The following is a 22,802-nucleotide window of genomic DNA, read 5'->3' as shown; positions in this document are numbered from 1 at the left end:
TATGAATGAACAATGTATTGCTATTTCTACATGCCATCTCTGTTTCAGAGTCCAGAGGCCAGGTCACTGTGACTCAGACTCCTGCAGTGGAAACTGTTTCAGTGGGTTACTCAATCAGTCTCAGCTGTAAGACCAGCAGTGCTGTATACAGTGACAGCAATGGACAGTGGTTGGCCTGGTATCAACAGAAACCTGGAGGAGCTCCTAAACTCCTAATATACTTGGCTAAAACTCTTCAGTCTGGGACTCCATCTAGATTCAGTGGCAGTGGATCTGGGAGTGACTTCACTCTGACCATCAGTGGAGTCCAGGCTGAAGATGCAGGAGATTACTACTGTCAGAGTGCACACCTTGTAAGTGGCTGGGTGTTCACACAGTGATACAGAGCCGTACAAAAACCTCCCTCAGTCTGACAGCACAGTGCTACAGCTGGGACCTACTGCAGGTGCTGAGGGGGAAGAGACAGTGACATGGAACACTGGTCAGTAGAGGAGGTCAACTGTGACAATATTGTCATGATGACAAATACTGTATGTAGAACTTTTCCCCCAAAGTATTTTGTTATTTGCATATACTTATTTCGCCCATCCCCTCCCCACAATAGCCAAACCAGTCTAGTTCCTCAAAACTGACCAAGTATCGTTACTGTATCTGACCACTAGAGGGAAGCCCAAAATAGCTGGTGCATCTCATGTTATAACTCAGTAATATTAACTTTGGTAGGTTACAGACAGCAGTTTTTTAAAAGAGTTGTCAGAGTGGTCTTCAAGCTAAAACAAACATGGAGAGAATATACACTATTGAAAAATACACCCTGCACCCTGACAAGTACTAGAGTCTTCTAGAGACAATTCACCCCAATGGTGGAACAAGCTCCCTCACGACACTAGGACAGCGGAGTCAATCACCACCTTCCGGAGACACTTGAAACCCCACCTCTTTAAGGAATACCTGGGATAGGATAAAGTCATCCTTCTACCCCCCCCTTACCCCACCCCAAAGAAATAAAATACAATTAAAATAAACATATTGTTAAGTGGTTATCCCACTGGCTATAAGGTGAATGCACCAATTTGTAAGTCGCTCTGGATAAGAGTGTCTGCTAAATGACGTAAATGTAAATGTACCTCATATATAGACATGGGCAGTTTTAATACATTTACATTTACATTTTAGTCATTTAGCAGACGCTCTTATCCAGAGCGACTTACAGTTAGTGAATATTTTTTTTTTTTCTTATACTGGCCCCCCGTGGGAAAAAAGTATAGTATATAAAACCGTATTGCATTGTGTGGTCATGTTAAACAGTTAGTTTAGCCAAAGTGCATGTAACTGTTTATTTTTACCTTTATTTTGAAAGGGAGTCTCTTTTACAGATTAGCCCTATATACACTTCAATACACATCCATTTCTATATTTATTTAATTTTGCTCTTCTGCTTGCTTGTCTTTACCCTTGTGGCAGGATTAGACCTTCCTTCCTACCACCATAAAGGGTATCCCATCCAAGGGCATGTATAAGCTCCCACATGATCGGTGTCCTTTATCATTACATACCATCCTGCCTGCCTGCATGGATAGCCAGCGAACCAGCCTCAAACTAGTACAGTACATAGTCAGACCTAAGATCCTGTATCTCTGGTCAGACTTAGCTCTAACCACATTCTCCGTCAGGGGGCGCTAACGTTCTGTTTTTGTCAGGGGACACAACAGAAACGGAAAGTTAGCGCCCCCTGACAGTAAATTCGGCTACCTATCGACCAAAAGTTGTATCATTAGTTGAAACGACGAATTTGGTCATCGTCTCCTCCTCAAACTTTTTTCACATTCACCTCAAACACTTTAATTGAAGGGAAAGTGCAAGTGGCCTTGGTTTTCTTGAGCAGTCATGTTTGCGACTAGGGTTCTTGGGTATGATGATTCTACGTCCCTTCCGTCCATAGCTGTACTCGTTCTAGCCACAGATAGAACAATGAGACAGATATTTCACCGGATGTATAAATGTGAAGCATCCGCTTGTCGTTTCCACTCACTACCAAATATGGTAGTGAGAAGAAGCCCAGTGGACGGCAGTTGGAGAAGATGGAACGAGATAGATTTTGGCAGAAATTCTGCAAATTGTCTCATCAATGAAACATTTGATCTCAATACAGTTTTCTGTTCCCAAAACTATAATCTGTTACGAACAGAGTGGACTAAACTTTCTAGACTTTACCCTTTGCCAAAATTTCAAAAACTTGCGTTGTTTAGAAGGAGTGACAAGTCAAATTTAGTTATTACACACGCACATCACAGAGAAGGCGTTCCCTAACGGAAATATGCAAGAACGCGCCAATATGATCTTGCTAGTTCGTGCTTGGCTCTGCCCACCTCCTTGCTTGTTCTGCCCACTATGACTAATTTCTTCCCATTGGAAACGACAGGCTATGGTCTGTCTGTAGTTATTTCATAAAACATTTTATTTGATCTAGCCACAACACGGGAGACTTTTATTTTGAAGACTCATTATTTGTGGTCACACAAAAAATAAATAAACGTTACAAGTCTCCAACTTAGCTACCTAACGTTAACATACCGTCGTAGCAGCAGCAGCAGCTTGTTTTGATGGCGATATGGATTCAAAAACTCAAGGTTTGTCTCTGGCGTTTATAAGTCATGTTTACCTAAAATGCTTCACCCAAAATATATTTATGTTCAAGCTTAGAGGAGGAATATGCGGGGCAGTATGTAAAACAATATTTGGTTCAATTCACATAGCTAGTGACTAGCAGCTAGGCATTCAGTAACTGGGTAAAACCCATAGTGGAGTCAACACCTGTATGACCGTGTTGTGGCATAAAAGGTCTGCGATTGCTTCAGGGCATTTCCATCGAAATGGAGACATGAGCACCAACATGTTAAGTTAATAGGACCATATCAGTTTGAGTGTCAAATTAAACCTCAGAGTCTATATTTCTGGGAAATGAAGGCATGATAGATACATTTTTCAACCTTTTTCTATCTTCAAAATGAGTCATAAGTAAAGGCTTTGATTTCTGGATAAACTGATGGAATCTTAAACATCTAGCCTACCCGGAAAGTATTAGAAAAATACATTTACATTTACATTTTAGTCATTTAGCAGACGCTCTTATCCAGAGCGATTTACAGTTAGTGAGTGCCTACATAATTTTTTTATATTTCATACTGGCCCCCCGTGGGAAATACATCAAAACACAATAATGTTGACGTAAAGACCCCTGCCAACTAATATCAACACTAATGTTTAGTTTTGAAGAAATGGTTTACCTTCTGTAAGTTTAAGAAATATTGCCTTGTAATTCCGTTACCAAAAACCCACATATTTAAGATAGTTTTTCATTTACAGTGGGGGGAAAAAAGTATTTAGTCAACCACCAATTGTGCAAGTTCTCCCACTTAAAAAGATGAGAGAGGCCTGTAATTTCGTCAACTATGACAGACAAATTGAAAAAAAAAAAAATCCTGAAAATCACATTGTAGGATTTTTTATGAATTTATTTGCAAATTATGGTGGAAAATAAGTATTTGGTCACCTACAAACAAGGAAGATTTCTGGCTCTCACAGACCTGTAACTTCTTCTTTAAGAGGCTCCTCTGTCCTCCACTCGTTACCTGCCTCCACCCCAATGGACATTTATTTATTCATCACTGCTACAGTTGTTATGATGTATATAGTGCTATTTCCATTTTTGCTTTATTTATATATTTTTTCATTATTGTATTTCACTTAGTCCTGCATGTTGGCGCTCGGAGACTAAGATTTTCACTGAACCCTACAATCAGACCTGCAACCCTGTACATGTGACTATTAAACACTGAATCTGAATCTCTAATGAATCAATTATTGCATATTAAAGTGCGCCTGCTGTTTCAGCTGGTTCTTGAGTTGTGCTGTGGTGAAGACGACATGGTGGACCATCAAACCATCCAACCCCACTTGGACAGAATCCAGTCATGCACAGTAAAGCACAAAGCAGTAAGTTATGTGCAATACACCACACACTGTGGATTGTTAAATCTCTGTTATAAAATGTACTTTTATTAATTTGAGTTCTTAACATACTTTTTGGGGGTGTAATTACATGTTCAGAGCAAAAACAAGAAAGTGGAGGCATCAATGTCTAACTTTGTGGAGCTGGTCCGAACTCTGCTTGAAGACCCAGCGAAGAGGGAACACTTTTTTCAGGTGAGATAATATCAAACATTTTACTTTTCACAGTTGGGTAGTTCTGTGTAATAATCAAGCAAAAGTGTTGGATATGCCTAAAGAGCAAGCAGGCTGGCATGCACCTGAAATTGAATGTAATGCTGTGATGATGTCAAGTTGGGTACTGTGACAAAAATCAAGAATAAAAGTGCAAATGGATAAAACAAGTATTTTATTGATAACAAGTGTTATAGGCAAGACCATTCACCTCACTGTGTAATGGCTCTCTACATTTTCATTAAAGGAGGAGTTCCCAGTGTAGTACGGCACTAAGTATGACACAGCACTGCAGATTCTGCAGTGGGAGTTCTTCTCCAGACTGAAGGAGCTGCTGCCGGTGCCCAGCTTTACACAGGTACTGATATGAATACATCTTCATCCTATCCATTCAAATGTGAAAAAATTGTGTTTACAGTTGTGAATGAATGAACCCCCTTTAATAAATGAATCAATGGACTGAACATCAACACGTGTCCAGTGGGTAGGAGCTAGGGGTTGATTTGGGATTGGACTGCACTCTCCTTTTTAACTTTAAGTTTGCCTCTCTCACCCTCAGACAGCATCTTGTCTCAGCCTTACCTTCACTGACCTGGAGGAGTGTGTTCAGTCTGTCTCTGACCCTGAGCACCTGAAGACACTGCTACAGCATCAAAGACAACTGGGACACCTAAACAGAAGTAGGTAGCCTTCAGGTTATCTGTTTCCGCTGGGGTAAATACTTCGATTTCTATTGCATTTTCCACCAATGAAATGTGCCTTGATTTGCTAAAGATGTCTTCACCTTCAATGTTGCACAAGCTGTCAAAGGATTCACCTCCAAGGAATTAGTAAATAAAATTGGTTTGCATTCTCCCTCTTTCCCAGATCATTTGTTCTACGACTCTGACACCATCCTGTCCACTCTGTCCCTCACTTCCTTGGTAAACTTTAAACAAACTTCAATGGAGGATCGAGGTTGTGACACTAGGAAGAAAGAACAGGAGGGTGGAGAAGAGTGGCGACCAAAAATCAGTTACGATGAAACCAATAAGGAAACTGATGAGTGCGCTGAACGACTTGAAGAGGCTGGTGAACCCAGTTCTGGACAGCAGAAACCAGGATCATCATTACAGGCTCGTCCAGTGGCCGTCGACGGTAAGGACATTTGGAGCAGAGTACATTACATACGTCTGTGGACTATTCATGGTGATTGCCAAACTGTGTTATTGGTAAGTGGTTGTTATTACTGTTTAGAACAATATTAAGTTAAGCTACAGTACTTTTTCCATTAGACTAGTCAGGCTACTTTTAGCTACTGTTTCCATTGTGGCTATAGCTACTCCACCACCAGTGCTTTATTGGAGCCGGATCCTGCCGGAACAGGAACCTGTTTTCCCTGTTTCCCTATCTCCCTCTCTCTGCTATGATAGACATACGCCTGCAACTCTCTCCAGCATTGCACTGCATCATGTATTTAAAAATGATCTAATATGCCCATTCGTTAAAAAATGTTCTCTTATAGAATTCTATTGTTATGGTTAGATATGCAACATTATTTGCGGTTGCGTTTATGACACGTTTTGACGTTGGCCTGGCTTCCTGAATGTTGGCCTAGAGCGGCGGGAGTTTGAAAAAGATAGACAGTAGCCCACTTAAGCCACAAAATCGAAAACCAACTGAAATCTGTTTGGGAACATCGATAGTAAATTGTTTTCACAACAAAACTCATTTCATTAAACTGTTGAGAGCCCCTCGCTCGAGAAAGGAATAAAGGAGAGAGGAAGGAGGCGATGGAAATGCTTGTGGTGAGATATTCTCTAAGGTAACGTGTCATAGGCCCTTTTTATTACTATTCAAAATCAAATACAAATCCACTATAATTGTAGACTAACTCTGTAGGCACAATTAATGAACCATCAGCATCGCAGGCCTACATGTATTTTTAATTTTTTATAATTTAATATTTTGGGGGGTTCATTTTGATCATCACCATAGAGAGCACTGTCCATTTCAGCACCATTGATAGTAGCCTATTGGCTACCTGTTTGATTTGTCCACTACGCTGCAGAATTGTGTTGGTTGCTTTTTTTCTAATGCAGGTCACCCCCACCTTTTGCTCTCAATTTTGTTCCAGCATCTCGCGATTTTACAAATAGAGCACTGTCCACCACTTGTTCTACTTGGGGGTCCCGTTCGTAAAAAGGTATTTTAAATTGGACCTCATTAGACAGAAAAAGGCACATCTCCAGCTCGTTCGAAAAATGGTCTCTGAAATTAGCACATCTCCATGCACTCTAGCAAAAGTTAAGCCTGTTTTTTTTATTTTGAAACATTGGTACCCTAAAGCCAAGGATTTAATGGTTAAATTAAGTAAGACATTTATTCATATGACATGGATTCATTTTTAGCTCAAATTCTAGGTAACCAATGGGCAACTAAGATTCCAGATTGTAGATTTTAACAAGTTACACAATTCAGTATTTCATAATGTATTCCCTTCAGACCTGGGTTAAAATACTATTTAACATCTTTCAAATATGTTTAGCGTTTTCTTTAGCCTGCCTGGAGTGCCAGATAGGCGGGATTTGCATTTATGTGACTACTCTATTTACATTTTTTACATTTTTACCATTTAGCAGATGCTCTTATCCAGAGCGACTTACAGTTAGTGAGTGCATACATTTTCATACTGGCCCCCGTGGGAATCGAACCCACAACCCTGGCGTTGCAAGCACCATGCTCTACCAACTGAGCTACACGGGACTATATTGGTTCCATTGTGAAATTATTTCATTTTAGTAGGCTATTTGAAGTTGAACCGAGGTCTGCTTCTATAACTGGTGGGTCAGTTGTTACTGTTGCTACCACAATTGCTAGAACCCTTCATGTTTCAAAATGTTACTACCACATTGTTGGGAAGTTCATGTGATGTAACGATGAGTGGACCTCCTAGAAAAACCTATCTGCTTGAGCTTCTCTTTGTTGAGTTCTATCGGGGTGTGTTTATTATGGATGTGTTGACCGTGGTCTGGCCACTGCATGCTGAAATACCTGTTATAATTGTGTCAGTCACCAGCTGAAATGTCACACAAACTGGAGGACAAGTGAACCATCTGGGAAGATGCAGTGTAATCAGTCACCGCAATAGTTTTGGAGTACGTTTACATTTGCTATCTTACATAGCCAGGGTTATGACAGTTGTTTGACAATATACTGTAACAGTTGACCGTGGTCCAGGGCCGGCTTGCCCTATATGCGGACCACGCACTACGCGTAGGGCCCCTTACCGCTAGGGGGCCCCAGACTTAAAAAAGGAGGAAAACACTGTTGAGAGTTTGAATAGTAGAATTCCTGCAAAATTCTTCCATGCTTTCTTCATCCTCTATAGGACAGAAGGCCACAATCCAACATGGATGACCAATATTCAGTATATCTTCTATTGCCTGTTCAGCTGAAGCACCATACTTTACATATTGTACATGTAGCTGTAACGGATATGAGTCGGGCTCATGGAGCGTGATGAGGTAGGCCTGTCTCACCCTCGGCCCTAGAGAGAGTATCCTCTGGGTCTCACAGTCAAGGTGTTGATTTCTCCTATGGGAGACTCTGGTTCAGATCCCGCCGTGACAATAGCCGTACTGATTTTACCTCCCTGTAAAATCAACATGCCCTCCCTGGTGTTCTCCTGTCCCCAGTGCCCATTCTCCCACAGGAGAGAGGTGAACCTTCACCAGCACATCAGGAAGGAACATCTAACAGAGGAGGACAGCAGGAACCTGGACTCTGGAGGAGCTGAGAACTCACTGCCATCCAGTGAAACAGTAAAGAGCCCCTCAATCAAGACAACCAAGAAGTACATCTGCTTTAAATGTGGGAAGGGTTTCAGAAGCCCATCGGGCCTGAAACGACATAAGGGTGTTCACACAGACATGCAGCCGTTCCATCGCAACCAGTGTGAGAAAAGACTAAAATCGAACGCTAGTCTAAAACGGCACCAACGAGTTCACACAGGAGAAAGGCCTTATGTTTGCTCACATTGTGGCAGGGGGTTTAGAACATCACAGATTTTAAAATTAAATTTACGCATTCATATAGTGTGCTTGGCACAATCCTACTTGGGGTGTGTCCTCAAGGAAAAGTAAATATACAAATTGACAAAAAGAAAGCTAAACAGCACATAGGACTTTTGAAAACAATAGTGATTTCTTTGGGATTTTGATGGCAGGAAATATGCTAAAGCATTCTGAACAGATTGGTGAATGGTTCAATGTGTGAATTAGGATTTATTATTCTAGGAGTTATCAAGGTAGTGGTTAGAGGAGGGGATGTCTGGCAAACCCATTTTGCCTTGGGAATGTCTTCAATAAAGACTCCAAATTCGTTAATGGGATAATTTTACAAATATGTAACCCAATCTTAATGATTTTAAAACACTGATTAGATACTGAACAAAAATATAAACGCAATAATTTCATTGATTTTACTGAATTACAGTTCATATGAGGAAATCAGTCAATTGAAATAAATGTATTAGGCCCTAATCTATGGATTTCACATGACTGGGAATACAGATATGCATCTGTTGGTCACAGATACCTTATTTCTTTTAAATGGGCCTCACAATGGGCTGCAGGATCTCGACAAGGTATTTTGTGCATTCAAATTGCCATAGATAAAATGCAATTGTGTTCATTGTCCGTAGCTTATGCCTGCCCATACCATAACCCCACCGCCACCATGGGGCACTCTGTTCACAACGCTGACATCAGCAAACCGCTCGCCCACACGACGCCATACACATGGTCTGCGGTTGTGAGGCCGGTTGGACATACTTCCAAATTCTCTGAAACAACTTTGGAGGTGGCTTATGGTAGAGAAATTAACATTCAATTCTCTGGCAACAGCTCTGGTGGACATTCCTGCAGTCAGCATGCCAATTGCACGCTCCCTCAAAACTTGAGACATCTGAGGCATTGTGTTGTGTGACAAAAAAGTGGCCTTTTATTGTCCCCCAGCACAAGGTTCAACTGTGTAATGATCATGCTGTTTAATCAGCTTCTTGATATGCCACACCTATCAGGTAGATGGATTATCTTGGCAAAGGAGAAATGCTCACTAACAGGGATGTAAACAAATTTGTGCACAAAATTTGAGATAGACTTTTAGTGCGTATGGAACATTTCTGTGATCTTTTATTTTAGCTCATGAAACATGAGACCAAAATTTTACATGTTGCATTTATATTTTTGTTCAGTGTACTTCCATGTGCTTTTTACCTGCAGAACCGGCTAGTGACATGCCCTCCCAGGTCTTCTCCTGCCCCCAGTGCCCATTCTCCCACAGGAGAGAGGTGAACCTTCAGCAGCACATCAGGAAGGAACATCTAACAGAGGAGGACAGCAGGAGCCTGGACTCTGGAGGAGCTGAGAACTCACTGCCATCCAGTGAAACAGTACAGAGACCCTCAATCAAGACAACCAAGAAGTACATCTGCTTTAAATGTGGGAAGGGTTTCAGAAGCCCATCGGGCCTGAAACGACATAAGGGTGTTCACACAGACATGCAGCCGTTCCATCGCAACCAGTGTGAGAAAAGATTCAAATCGAACGCTAGTCTAAAACGGCACCTTAGATTTCACACAGGAGAAAGGCCTTATGTTTGCTCACATTGTGGCAGGGGGTTTAGGACATCTGATATCTTAAAATCACATTTACGCATTCATACTGGGGAGCGACCTTATGGGTGTACAATATGTGGGAAGAGATTTATTCAACAGCATTTACTAACAAGACACATCAGGATGCACAGTGGAGAGAAACCATACTTGTGTAGCATTTGTGGAAAGACCTTCCCTTGCTCAGGGGAACTGATTGTACACACAAGGATCCACACAGGGGAACGACCGTATCATTGTGAACAATGTGGGAAGACTTTTAGTCTAGCAAGTAAACTGAAAGTGCATCAGCGAACGCCCATACCCCTGTACACAGTGCCCCAAAGGCTTCTCCACCTCCTACAGACTAGTGAAACGCATGCGAACTCATACTGGGGAGAAACCTTACCCATGTGTAAAGTGTGGTAAAAGATTCTCTGAAAGGGGAAACATGAGAATACATCAACGAATGCATGAAAAAGAGAGAAAAGGTAGACAAATGTATAGATAAACCAACACTAAGTTGTTGAAATGTTCTTTGGAGATTCTGCTCTATATAGTTCTCTGTGCTACATTGTCAGGTGATTATGACATGTTTGTTGATCTTCTAATTTGTCATAATACCAGGTGATGTAACTTACTTCAGAGATGATTGGCAAAATGTGTGTTCTAAATATTGTAATCATTCTGTAAAATTTAAAAGTTATGTCTGGTTATATGCGAACAGATTTGATTGCTAACCAGTTGGAAAACTAACAATGGGCAAAAACACTATTATAAACCACATTTCTAGTATAGCAGGACATCTTAAACAATACCCTCAAATGAAAAGTGACATTCTGTACTTTTGCCTCATATTTATAGTTTGATCTCAAATCCAATTGGGATATACTGTATTGGACTCTTCTTTTTTTCTTCTTCTTTTTTTTTACACACCTGACACCACCTTGTATCTGTTGTGTTGTTTCCTATAGACCAGACATTTCCCCTGCTCTCATTGTGAAAAACGCTTCATAAAAAAAAAATCCCTTAGACGACTCATGCTTATTCATACTGGAGAGAAACCTCATCTGTGTCTATGTAGGAAGGGGTTTAATTTGAGAATCAATAAAAAAAAACTCATAGGCCATAGTTCAGGTAGTTGTCTTGTTCGAACACAACATTTATTGAAATATGTTTATTTTCAGACTCTGTTTGACTCTCTCGAAGCCTTTTTTAAGTTCTTGGTTGTTTTTTATTTAAATATGGGCTCAACCCCAATGTATTTATTTTTTTACTTTGATGTGTCCATTGATGAAAACCCTGGCCTGGAGAAATGGACCATGCAATCCCCGGATCCTTGCGACGTCCCAACTCTGACATTACCCCATTGAAGTTGACATTTTAAATGGTTAAGGTAAGGGTTAAGGTTAGAGTTAGGTAGGGGTTATGGTTAGGGTAGGGGTTAAGGTTTGGGTTAGGGTTTAGGGTAGGGACGTTCCAAATATATGTGATAGCACTTACCCTGGAGAAATGTGTATGTGAAGGTAGATATTTGTATGAAGGAGTCTATTTTAACTTTCATAGTTAGACATTTGAACATTCTAGATAGCTTAGTGCCACTGGGTAGTTCTATCAATATGCTTGTGTCAACTACCAGGGATACTCACACGCTCTTCCTAAAGGAATTCGAAATAAAGGAAATTGAATGGAATTCAATGGCATTCAGTGAAATTCCAACGCTTCATTCATGTTAGACATCACCAACAATACTTATGTTGATGCCAATTATCTATTGTAACAACTTTCTAAATACTTCAATACATTTCATTTTCAAAACATACTGTAGCACCCTGTTGCCTGTTACTGTTGCCCACCCAGGACTCGAACCCAGGTCCAGCGGATCCAAACCTCTTGACAAGGTCGCTAAGTGTTGGTTCAAGGTCGCTACATTACCTCCTTCCTTCGGGAGAGTGTGTCCCCACGCTTCTATATACCATGTTCCTCATGTGTGCACCTCTCTGATGGCATCACTGGCACTATCCCACTTCTGACACCAATGTAGCGAATTCGGGAGGGTAGCCCCGACCGGGACTCGGACCCGGGTCCAGCGACTGTCAATTATTTTTTTTATTTTTTTGCAGTAGTCTCAATCGAATCTGGGTGGCTTGATCCAAAGGCAAACAATACTCATGTTGTTTTAACCCAGGTCTGATTCATGTTCTGGTCTCTCAGACATGCCAAATCGACCCCTAAACACTATGCACTTGTGGAGATCTGAGAGGATTTAGCTCCACCTTGCCTTCTGATAGGCTAGGTGGAAGTTTCACCATATTGTGTATACCAATCAACTCCTGTCAGATCTTCACAAGTGCATAGGGAGTAATACTTGGGGTTCGATTTGGGATTGGTCCATAGCTCTCAGAAAATGACTTTTATTCTGATGAGTTGAAACCTGTTCCAGGTGCACACAGAAGTTGGAGCATATCCGCCGGATGGTGGTGTGTGGCCACTGCTCATACTCTCAAAATGTCGACGCCTGGAGAAGACACGTTTCCGAGGTGAGCAGGATGATTATGAGATGGAGTTACGTTGGGATGCCACCAGGCCGCAAGCACAGTCGGGAGAAGAGGAATATTGGGACAGGGACACATAAAGAAGGATTGCTGAGGAGGAATGGAGGGGAGGAAATAGGAAGAAGAGGTCGAAGAGAATGAGGAAAGCAGAGTTTGGATTAGAATTTGAGGAAGATGGCGATAAAAATGGAGATGGAGTGTCGAAGAAGATTGGTGTCAAGTGCAAACAGAGTGAGCCGTGCGCCAGACCGAGTTCTGGAGGTGGAATGGAAGTGAATGAGGGCGAGTTAAATGAGGTGGAAGGTGTGATGAAGAGCTCAGAACCCAAGCCTGGCATCAATGGACATGATAAAGAAGTAGGAGTGACATTTTTAGAGAAAGTGGATCCTTGCCTTTTGCCGGATCCATGTGTGGTTTCAGGGTGGGTGGGAAAGGAGTTGGGTGCAGTTGAATCAGTGTAGGTAACCTGTAGTGAACTTATGATATTTGTGTTTCTTCTGACCAGAGGGAGCGGGCACTCTGTGTCACGTAACTTGGGTCAAGATCTGTTTCTTGCTTTGCTCTTAGGAACAGGGCATCGTTGAAAGGAATGATTTCTAGGGTAGCGTTGTGGGGAGAAGGAGCAATTGAAGTTGAAGATTTCTGGTGTTTGTGACACCCGCAGTTTGGTGCAGCGAAGACCTGGTGGGGAGCATGGTGAAACCAATGAGTCACTGTCAGTCCTTTTGAGTTTTGAGTCAAAGTCTTTACAGACAAAGCCATGTTAGGATATATCAGTTATCCTGTGAGAGCTTTTGTGCCGAATCCACCATTTATGGTCATGCCGCAGCAGGTTGTAGCAGGGAGATTCCAAGATGTGGGAAGTGTGCAGGAGGGCATGGGATAGAGGATTGTGGAGTTTCGGTGGATAAAGTTGTGTGTGTAGATCTGTGCCAGCACAGAGGGATAGGCCAACGTTTGATATATGCTTCAGTAAGGTTGGCTTCTTAGCATTCATAGCAATGTTTATCAACTGTACCACAGAAATGGAATGTAAATCACAGAAAAAATATGTTGTGGTGGCAGCTGCAGAGAAGTATTTGGGTATATTTTACTTCAGCAGAGTTACAGGGTGTGTAGAGTTAGTTGAATGGTGGTGTTCGGTCCTCCCAGGCCATTGGAATGGTGCAGGAGCAGATAGGGTCAAAGTAGTGGAATGGGGTAGAGGGTTTTTAATGAGTGTAGAGTTAGTTGGAAGGGTGTTTCTTTTTTTAAATATATATATACATACAGTACCAGTCAAAAGTTTTTACTATTTTCTACATTGTAGAATAATAGTGAAGACATCAAAACTATGAAATAACACATATGGAATCATTTAGTAACCAAAAATATATTTGAGATTTTTCAAAGTAGCCACCCTTTGCCTTGATGACAGCTTTGCACACTCTTGGCATTCTCTCAACCAGCTTCAGGAGGAATGCTTTTCCAACAGTCTTGAAGGAGTTCCCACATATGCTGAGCACTTGTTGGCTGCTTTTCCTTCCCTCTGCGGTCCAACTCATCCCAAACCATCTCAATTGGATTGAGGTCGGGTGATTGTGGACGCCAGGTCATCTGATGCAGCACTCCATCACTCTCCTTGGTCACATAGCCCTTACACAGCCTGGAGGTGTGTTTTGGGTCATTGTCCTGTTGGAAAACAAATGATAGTCCCACTAACCGCAAACCAGATGGGATCAATCTGAGGTGCAGTTAACTCTAATGAACTTATCCTCTGCAGCAGAGGTAACTCTGGGTCTTCCTTTCCTGTGGCAGTCCTCGTGAGAGCCAGTTTCATCTGCCAATAAAAATAAAAGATTAAAGATGGGCAGTCTGAGATATGGCTCCAGATACTCAACTAGTCTCAAGAAGGCCAGTTTTATTGCTTCTTTAATCAGCACAACAGTTTTCAGCTGTGCTAACATAATTGCAAAAGGGTTTTCTAATGATCAATTAGCCTTTTAAAATGATAAACTTGGATTAGAAAACACAACGTGCCATTGGAACACAGGACTGATGGTTGCTGATAATGGGCCTCTGTACGCCTATGTAGATATTCCATAAAAAATCAGCCGTTTCCAGCTACAATAGCCATTTACAACATTAACAATGTCTACACTGTGTTTCTGATCAATTTGATGTTATTTTAATGGACAAAAATAATAATTTTCTTTCGAAAACAAGGACATTTCTAAGTGACCCCAAACTTTTGAACGGTAGTGTATATATATTGTGTATCAAAGTATAATGGATGTATATTATAGTCCAGTTTGGTGCGTTAATGCCAACCGCTGTTAAACTCAGTAAAAGCGGAAGTAAAAGTTTGACCTATAACGTCATATTTAAACGACGACCGTGAATGTTCGGTTATTTTGTTTCTTATGTAGCTGGATAGCTAGATAGCAAACCAGCTTGTGATATTTTTGGAAAATGGCTGAATCGTTTGAACAACGTCTCGTAAAAGCAGTCAAAGAGCATACGCACTTGTATGATACCTCAATGCGTTTACATTTCGACAAAGAGGCTCTCGAACACAGTTGGCGCGAAATTGCTACATATTTAAACTCCGATCCAGATACCTGCAGGAAGAAATGGAGACTTGCGAGGGACCGTCATGTGAGAGCACTGAAAAAGTCTAAGGATATGCCAGAGGGTGTACCGAGGCCTGGAATTCTGAGTTGGCTCACCATTTTTATCAAACATCGGCAAACCAACCCAAACTTTCCCGAGGTAGCTAGCTAGCTAAGAAACTGAAAATGTATGGCTACAGTACCTAGTTGCCAGACCTGACTTGTAGACTGGTAATTATCGGTATTATGAAAGATTATCTAATAATTCGACTGAAGAAACCACTATTTCTGGCACTGGGTTCGCAGTTAAAATGAGTACAATATCAACACCAGCAACAGAGGACGCACATAAATCAGTACGAGATTGCGGAGATTCATGTAAAATGTTGTTGTTGAAAACGTTAAACAATTAGTCATGTGTTTATGGCAATCGGGCCTTAATCAGAATATATATGACAGTGACAATGATTAATTTAGTCACAAAATGAGAAAGTAATGTTTTAATGAATTTGCAACAGCCTTACTGTTAATCTTTTCAAGATTTGCAATTACTGCCTCATGTTTTGTTGGTTTCTATAGATTTCAGCAAACAGAGTTGAGAGTCCTAATAGCAAACTGGATCAAACGCCCATGTTTTCAGACCAGGCAGGTAAGCCAATAATAGTGTTGTGTAGTTGGCTACAGGTATTGTGTAGTTGGCTACTGACACAATCCTTATGTTTCCATACTGGCTCATTTTTTATTTTACTGTAGGTCCACGGTTATCTTTATCTTCTTTCCGTCTCCTGGTTCCTCCTCTACGCCTGATGTCAGCTTTCATGTGGCAAGTGGCTCAAGAGCGTAATGTGATGCAGTATGGGAAGCTGGAGGAGTTTGTGACTTTGGTGACAGAGATGGTTCCAGAGCTGCTGAGCTCCAGGCAGAGGACCCAACTCATCCTGGGACTGAGAGCAAGGGTGAAAAGTGGGAGGGTGGAGAAGGAGTAGAGGCATGGATGTAAAGAAATAATAATAGTAATTGGACTAAGACCCTCATAAAATCTGCTTTCAGATGGTTTTAGAGTTGTTTCGCAATGAAAACCCACCGGAACCCCAGACCATCCAACTTCATTTGGACAGAATCAGAACTTCTTCAGTACATGCTGTGCACGAGGATGTATGTAACTTTCAGTGTCAAAAGTAGTCTGGATGCTGTGGAATAGAGGGAGCTTATATTGTGTTTCTGTTAAAGCTGATTTTATCATTCATTTTACATGCCCAGTCACAGAGTAGAAATGAGTTGGAGGCTTCGGAGTCTAACTTCGTGGAACTTGTCAAAACCCTGTTGGAAGACCCTTCTGAGAAGAAGCACTTCTTCCAGGTGGGAAATATCCTAATGAATCATAGTTGTTGCTTTCAGAGTCAATAGGACAGCATGTTCCAGCAATGTAAAACTCAGTAGTGAAATGTTGCTTGTTTTACTATAACTGATGAAAGACCATACAAAATGAACAACCCAGCAAGGTGTTGGCTCGACCTACTCTTGTTTTATTTCTCTCTCTCTCAGGTGGTGTTCCCAATACGTTACGGACCTCGGTATGACACAGCACTGCAGATACTGGTGTGGGAGTTCCTCTCCCGGCTGGAGGAGCTGCTGCCTGTACCAGACCTTACAGAGGTACAGGCTCAATATCTTAATAGCATGAAATCTTTAGAGATGGTCAGGCTTGTCATGTTATTTCTTCAGTATCACATGCTTAGGGATGTCACTAACAATTTTAGTAATGACACTGTATAATGTCCAGTCTTTGGGAACAAAGCTACTTGTTCATGACTGTCCTTTTGGTCAACTCAAGTTGAATCCTATATGATTAATGTAGACACACAGGAGAGGAGTGCTTCTTTGATTCAAGACCATGGTGCTTGCCTACGGCGCAGCAAGGGGAACTGCACCTCTTCACCTTCAGGCTATGCTCAAACCCTACATCCCAACCTGAGCACTCCATTCCGCCACCTCTGGTCTCTTGGCCTCACGCCCCTGCTTGAGGGCAGCTCCCGCTCAACCCAGTCAAAGCTCTTCTCTGTCCTGGCACCCCAATGATGCACCCCCCCACCCCAATTGTATTTTTATTTTTCCACTAGCACTGACTTTGCTGATAAATACTTTGAGGGAAAATATACTTGATACAATTGTGATGTGTTGTTGTCTCACCAAGCTATCTTAAGATGAATGCACTAACTGTAAGGCACTCTGGATAAGAGCGTCTGCTAAATTACTAAAATGTACATTTATAGTTAATCCATGAGGTGCTCTTTGATCATGGGATGAAATATTATAGAACAAAAAGAAGTTGATGCTGGATAGTAAACAATGCCGTAAAAGCCTTTGTGCAAACACATTTCCAGAAGTAATCAAGGCACTCCTGTAGTGGAAATATTAAAAGCCTTTGTTTTACGGCTTATGCATGGCAGAATATTATTTTTTTTAAACACCCACCTATATGATTAATGTTCTGTGAGCTAGAGCTGCAGAAACCTTTTTAATGTTCCTTTTATCCTCAGACAGCATCTAGTCTCAGCATTGCCCCCTCTGACCTGGAGGAGTTCTGGCATTCTGTCTCTGACCCAGAGCACATGAAGACACTGCTGCAGCATCATAGACATCTGGGACACTTGAGCAAAAGTTAGTCTTAATAAGAGGATATCAACCATGTTAGCCATGTGCTCTTCTGTGAATTAGTTAATTGCATTTTTCCGTTTCCTTTCCTGAGATGAAAATTCTCTCTTCCTTCCTCCAGATAAATTCTCCAACCAGGTCGCAGACAACATCTTGTCCACATTGTCAATTCCTCAAATTCACGGCCTGAAGTCAAGTCTCGATGGACATGAAGGCATGAAAGGGTGCACAGAGGGGTGGAAGATCAACAGTGAGGAAGACCAAGAGGAAGGAGTAGAGTTGCATTGTGAAAATAACTTGGAGGATGATGATGGAAGTGAGAGAAATGAAGACCCTGATAGAGGATTGAAGGATGAAGATGACGCAAACTGGACCTCCCCTCTGAGTGAACCAGAGGACTCGGATGGTAAGGAGATTCATAATGATACAGTCCGTTTCCACCATGTATTTTGAAGTGATTTGTAAAAGCCTGACTTGTTACATTACCTACAGATATTTTTTATGTTTTTTTTACGCTCCTTGACTTTCAGGTGAAAAATCAGGAAGTGCTTCACACCACTGTCAAATTTTACACTTAGGATCATGAATTACAGAGGTTGATATCAGTTCCTAATTATAACACCTTAAAACATAGTGGCTGTGTATATTGTTTTGGAGAAGGACATTTTCGTGCTTTTGAGAGCACCGCACTGAAGGCTGTTTCCAACAATGGCCGTTACCGCTAGGGGAACCATTCATTTCAATGGGATGTTGGTTGGCGAGCGACGTTAACTGGAAGATGCTGAAAATTGCTAAATAATTAGCTAATGAACTTAAAAACTGTCTGGATGAATCAACAATATAGCTGTCCCAAAATCACAATAAGTTGGCACTCGGGAGGTCCAGGATTCATTTGGGTCAGGCATCGTTTGCCCTTCGCATATGTTTTATAGAGCGAATCATGGTACCAAACGCTCCAGGATCCGGGTCATATAAGGATATGTTAACGCATCTTCATTTTTGTATGTCTGCTCTCTTGTGCTTTCTGCCTGTAGAACTGGCTAGTGACATGCCCTCCCAGGTCTTCTCCTGCCCCCAGTGCCCATTCTCCCACAGGGAAATGGTGGACCTTCACCAGCACATCAGGAAGGAACATTTAACAGAGGAGGACAGCAGGAGCCTGGACTCTGGAGGAGCTGAGAACTCACTGCCATCCAGTGAAACAGTAAAGAGCTCCTCAGCCAAGAGGATCAATAAGAACACCTGCAAACAGTGCGGGAAGGGTTTCAGATGCACAACTGACCTGAAGCGACACCAAAGTATTCACACAAGTGTGCAGCCGTTCCGTTGCAACCAGTGTGAGAAGAGATTCAAATCGGAGAGATATCTACAACTGCACAAGAAGAGTCACGACGTTGAACCGATGCACAGGCCTATTTGCCAACACTGTGGCAAGAGTTACACAAGTGCAGCAGTCCTCAAAATACACATACGCACACACACCGGGGAGCGGCCTTACTCCTGCTCAGTCTGTGGGAAGAAGTTCAATCAAAAGCACACATTAGTTAGACACCTCCGGATGCACAAAGGGGATAGACCATACCTGTGTAGCGTATGTGGGAAGGCTTTCTTTGTGTCCGGGGAACTCTTAGTGCACATGCGTTTTCACACAGGGGAACGACCTTACCGTTGTAAACCGTGTGGAAAGGCTTTCAGCACGTCATGCGCTCTCACGTCGCATAAGCGATGGCACTCAAACGAGCGCCCATTCACCTGCTCCCTTTGTTCAAAGGGCTTTGCAGAAACTAGTGGCCTTAAAAGACACATGTTTATTCATACTGAGGAGAAGCCCCATTACTGCCACACGTGTGGGAAAGGATTTAGTCAGTTGAGTAACATGAGAATACATTTGAAAACTCATAAGAAATAATGTCATTGGATCTTTGTCAGACTAAAGTGATTTTTACGCTAGTGTAATGTTTATTGCTCCTTGAGCTCATAAAGCCAAAAGTAAGAAGAAAAAAAAAAAATGTATAGTTCATGTACATCGTCCTGACAAAGTTTTAACAATTTATTGACGAAGTAGCCATTCAGTTATTTTCCCCTGGGTAATGTAATTGGTTGTTAAGGAACTTTGGCCACAGACTTCACAATGACATTGAGGTTTTACTTAGTGCACTGCTAACTGTACTGTACTCTGTGAGCACAGTAGGGGTAACATGATGAAAGCATGACACAGTTTGTGTAGGCCGTTCTGTACCTGATGTAATGAAAAAACATTTTGACAGCAACTATGAAGTTGTCCCTTGAATAATCAGTCATGTGTTTTGGACCAAGCTCCTGATGTATGCCGGAACAGAGTCCTCCCTTTTCCTAATTCTTCTGCATAGTCACCCGTTGAAGTGTCGTCATCTAAGGAATGTTTTTATTTTCAATCCCTCGGTCAGGCACCCAATTCCCTTCTGCTACATGCTGGGCTGAAGCACATTTGGGTACACTTTTTCCCCCCCATTGTAATCAGACCTGGGTTCAAACACTATTTCAAATATCTCAATTACTTTCACCTACGTTGTCCAAGTAAGTATTCAGATATGTTTTATTTGAAAAGACAAGTAGTTGAATATTTTAATGTATTTGGAAATACACTTGGAAAGTATTTGAAAATACTCAAATACACTCCCATGCATTTAACCCAGGTATTTGAAATAAGTGTTTGAAAATACACTCATACTATTTGGTTTTTACAAATAGCCATTCAAATAACCAAATAGAAGTACTTATTTTGGGCTGTGTATTTGAAAATACACAAATGTATTTTAAATACTGAAATACATTTGAACCCAGGTCTCAATTTAATAAATAATCACTCAGTAATCGTCTGTGGTGACTCAATCATTTGTAAATTAACTAATACTACAGCATGTGTATGATATGTATATTATTATGTACATGATGCTACATTTATTATCCATCAAACACTTAATAAAAACGTTAGTTTTTTTTAAGTGTGGGAAAGGATTTACTTAGATGAGCAACATGAATACATTTGAAAACTTGTAAGAAAAAAGCTAATTGGATGTTTGTCAGACTAAAGTGATTTTTACACTGTTGTAATGTGTTTGTGTTTCTCCTTGAGCTCAAAAAGCCAAAAGTAAGAAAAATAAAGATTGTATTATAGGTCATGTACACTGAACAAAAATATAAACGCAACAAGTGTTGGTCCCATGTTTCATAAGCTGAAATAAAAGATCCCAGAAATGTTTCATATGCACAAAAGCTTATTTCTCTAAAATGTGCACAAATTTGTTTACATCCCTGCTAGTGAGCATTTCAACTTTGCCAAGATAATCCATCCACCTAATAGTTAAAGCATATCAAGAAGCTGATTAAACAGCATGATCATTACACAGGTGCACCTTGTGCTGGGGGCATTTTGTCACACAACACAATGCCACAGATGTCTCAAGTTTTGAGGGAGCGTGCAATTAGCATGCTGACTGCAGGAATGTCCACCAGAGCTGTTGCCAGAGAATTTAATGTTCATTAAATTCTAAATATCATTTTCGAGAATTTGGCAGTACATACAACCACAGACCACGTGTATGGCGTCATGTGGGCCAGCGGTTTGCTGACGTCAACGTTGTGAACAGAGTGGGGGTTATGGTGGAGGTGGGGTTATGCTATGGGCAGGCAGGCATAAGCTACGGACAACGAACGCAATTGCATTTTATTGATGGCAGTTTGAATGCACAGAGATACCATAAACGAGATCCTGAGGCCCATTGTTGTGCCATTTATCCGCCACCATCACCTCATGTTTCAGCATCATAATGTCACAAGGATCTGTACACAATTCCTGGAAGCTGAAAATGTTAGTTCTTCCATGGCTTGCCTACTCACCAGACATGTCACCCATTGAGCATGTTTGAGATGCTCTGGATCGACGTGTACAATGGCGTGTTCCAGTTCCCGCCAATATCCAGCAACTTTGCACAGCCATTGAAGAGGAGTGGGACAACATTCCACAGGCCACAATCAACAGCCTGATTAACTCTATGTGAAGGAGATGTGTCACGCTGCATGAGGCAAGTGATGGTCAAACCAGATACTGACTGGTTTTCTGAAACACGCACCTACAGTTGAGGTCGGAAGTTTACATACACCTTAGCCAAATACATTTGAACTCAGTTTTTCACAATTCCTGACATTTAATCCTAGTAAAAATTCCCTGTTTTAGGTCAGTTTATTTTAAGAATGTGAAATGAAAGAATAATAGTAGAGAGAATGATTTATTTCAGCTTTTATTTATTTAATCACATTCCCAGTGGGTCAGAAGTTTACATACAGTCAATTAGTATTTGGTAGCATTGCCTTTAAATTGTTTAACTTGGGTCAAACGTTTCGGGTAGCCTTCCACAAGCTTCCCACAATAAGTTGGGTGAATTTTGGCCCATTCCTCCTGACAGAGCTGGTGTAACCTGAGTCAGCTTTGTAGGCCTCCTTGCTCGCACACGCTTTTTCAGTTCTGCCCACAACTTTTCTATAGGATTGAGGTCAGGGCTTTGTGATGGCCACTCCAATACCTTGACTTTGTTGTCCTTAAGCCATTTTGCCACAACTTTGGAAGTATGCTTGGGGTCCATTTGGAAGACCCATTTGCGACCAAGCTTTAACTTCCTGACTGATGTCTTGAGATGTTGCTTCAATATATCCACATAATTTTCCTTCCTCATGATGCCATCTATTTTGTGAAGTGCACCAGTCCCTCCTGCAGCAAAGCACCCCCACAGCATGATGCTGCCACCCCCGTGCTTCACGGTTGGGATGGTGTTCTTCGGCTTGCAATCCCCCCTTTTTCCTCCAAACATAACGATGGTCATTATGGCCAAACAGTCCTATTTTTGTTTCATCAGACCAGAGGACATTTCTCCCAAAAGTACGATCTTTATCCCCATCTGCAGTTGCAAACCGTAGTCTGGCTTTTTTATGATGGTTTTCGAGCAGTGGCTTCTTCCTTGCTGAGCGGCCTTTCAGGTTATGTCGATATAGGACTTGTTTTACTGTGGATATAGATACTTTTGTACCTGTTTCCTCCAGCATCTTCACAAGGTCCTTTGCTGTTGTTCTGGGATTGATTTGCACTTTTCGCACCAAAGTACATTC

General features: G+C 41.5%; 2 protein-coding genes across 2 annotated transcripts; both read left to right on the top strand.

Moving 5' to 3' along the window:
* The first annotated feature begins 4,902 nt into the window (after positions 1–4,902).
* Positions 4,903–11,544, top strand: LOC311139787 (uncharacterized protein). Its single transcript, XM_084174736.1, has 3 exons — positions 4,903–4,938; positions 5,092–5,361; positions 9,489–11,544. Exons 2-3 carry the CDS (start codon positions 5,169–5,171, stop codon positions 10,286–10,288), a joined length of 993 nt encoding a protein of 330 aa, XP_084030862.1. The 5' UTR covers positions 4,903–4,938; positions 5,092–5,168; the 3' UTR covers positions 10,289–11,544.
* Positions 11,545–14,773: 3,229 nt separating this feature from the next.
* On the top strand, positions 14,774–20,743 carry LOC311139500 (uncharacterized protein). The gene is made up of 9 exons (XM_084174381.1): positions 14,774–15,165; positions 15,585–15,654; positions 15,759–15,961; positions 16,056–16,160; positions 16,266–16,364; positions 16,551–16,661; positions 17,546–17,666; positions 17,782–18,066; positions 18,695–20,743. The coding sequence occupies exons 1-9, from the start codon at positions 14,866–14,868 to the stop codon at positions 19,567–19,569; spliced, it is 2,169 nt and encodes a 722-aa protein (XP_084030507.1). The 5' UTR covers positions 14,774–14,865; the 3' UTR covers positions 19,570–20,743.
* The last annotated feature ends 2,059 nt before the right edge of the window (positions 20,744–22,802 follow it).

The sequence above is a fragment of the Coregonus lavaretus genome (genome assembly GCF_964263955.1).
Source record: "Coregonus lavaretus genome assembly, chromosome: 13".
Classification (NCBI taxonomy): Eukaryota; Metazoa; Chordata; class Actinopteri; order Salmoniformes; family Salmonidae; genus Coregonus; species Coregonus lavaretus.
This window is presented reverse-complemented; position numbering and strand designations above follow the sequence as displayed.

Coding starts and splice junctions, on each gene's coding strand:
- LOC311139500 (XM_084174381.1), top strand. CDS start 14,866: ATGGCTGAATCGTTTGAACAACGTCTCGTAAAAGCAGTCAAAGAGCAT. Junction 15,166..15,584: donor CCAACCCAAACTTTCCCGAG/GTAGCTAGCTAG, acceptor TGGTTTCTATAG/ATTTCAGCAAACAGAGTTGA. Junction 15,962..16,055: donor TCCTGGGACTGAGAGCAAGG/GTGAAAAGTGGG, acceptor ATCTGCTTTCAG/ATGGTTTTAGAGTTGTTTCG.
- LOC311139787 (XM_084174736.1), top strand. CDS start 5,169: ATGGAGGATCGAGGTTGTGACACTAGGAAGAAAGAACAGGAGGGTGGA. Junction 5,362..9,488: donor TCGTCCAGTGGCCGTCGACG/GTAAGGACATTT, acceptor TTTTACCTGCAG/AACCGGCTAGTGACATGCCC.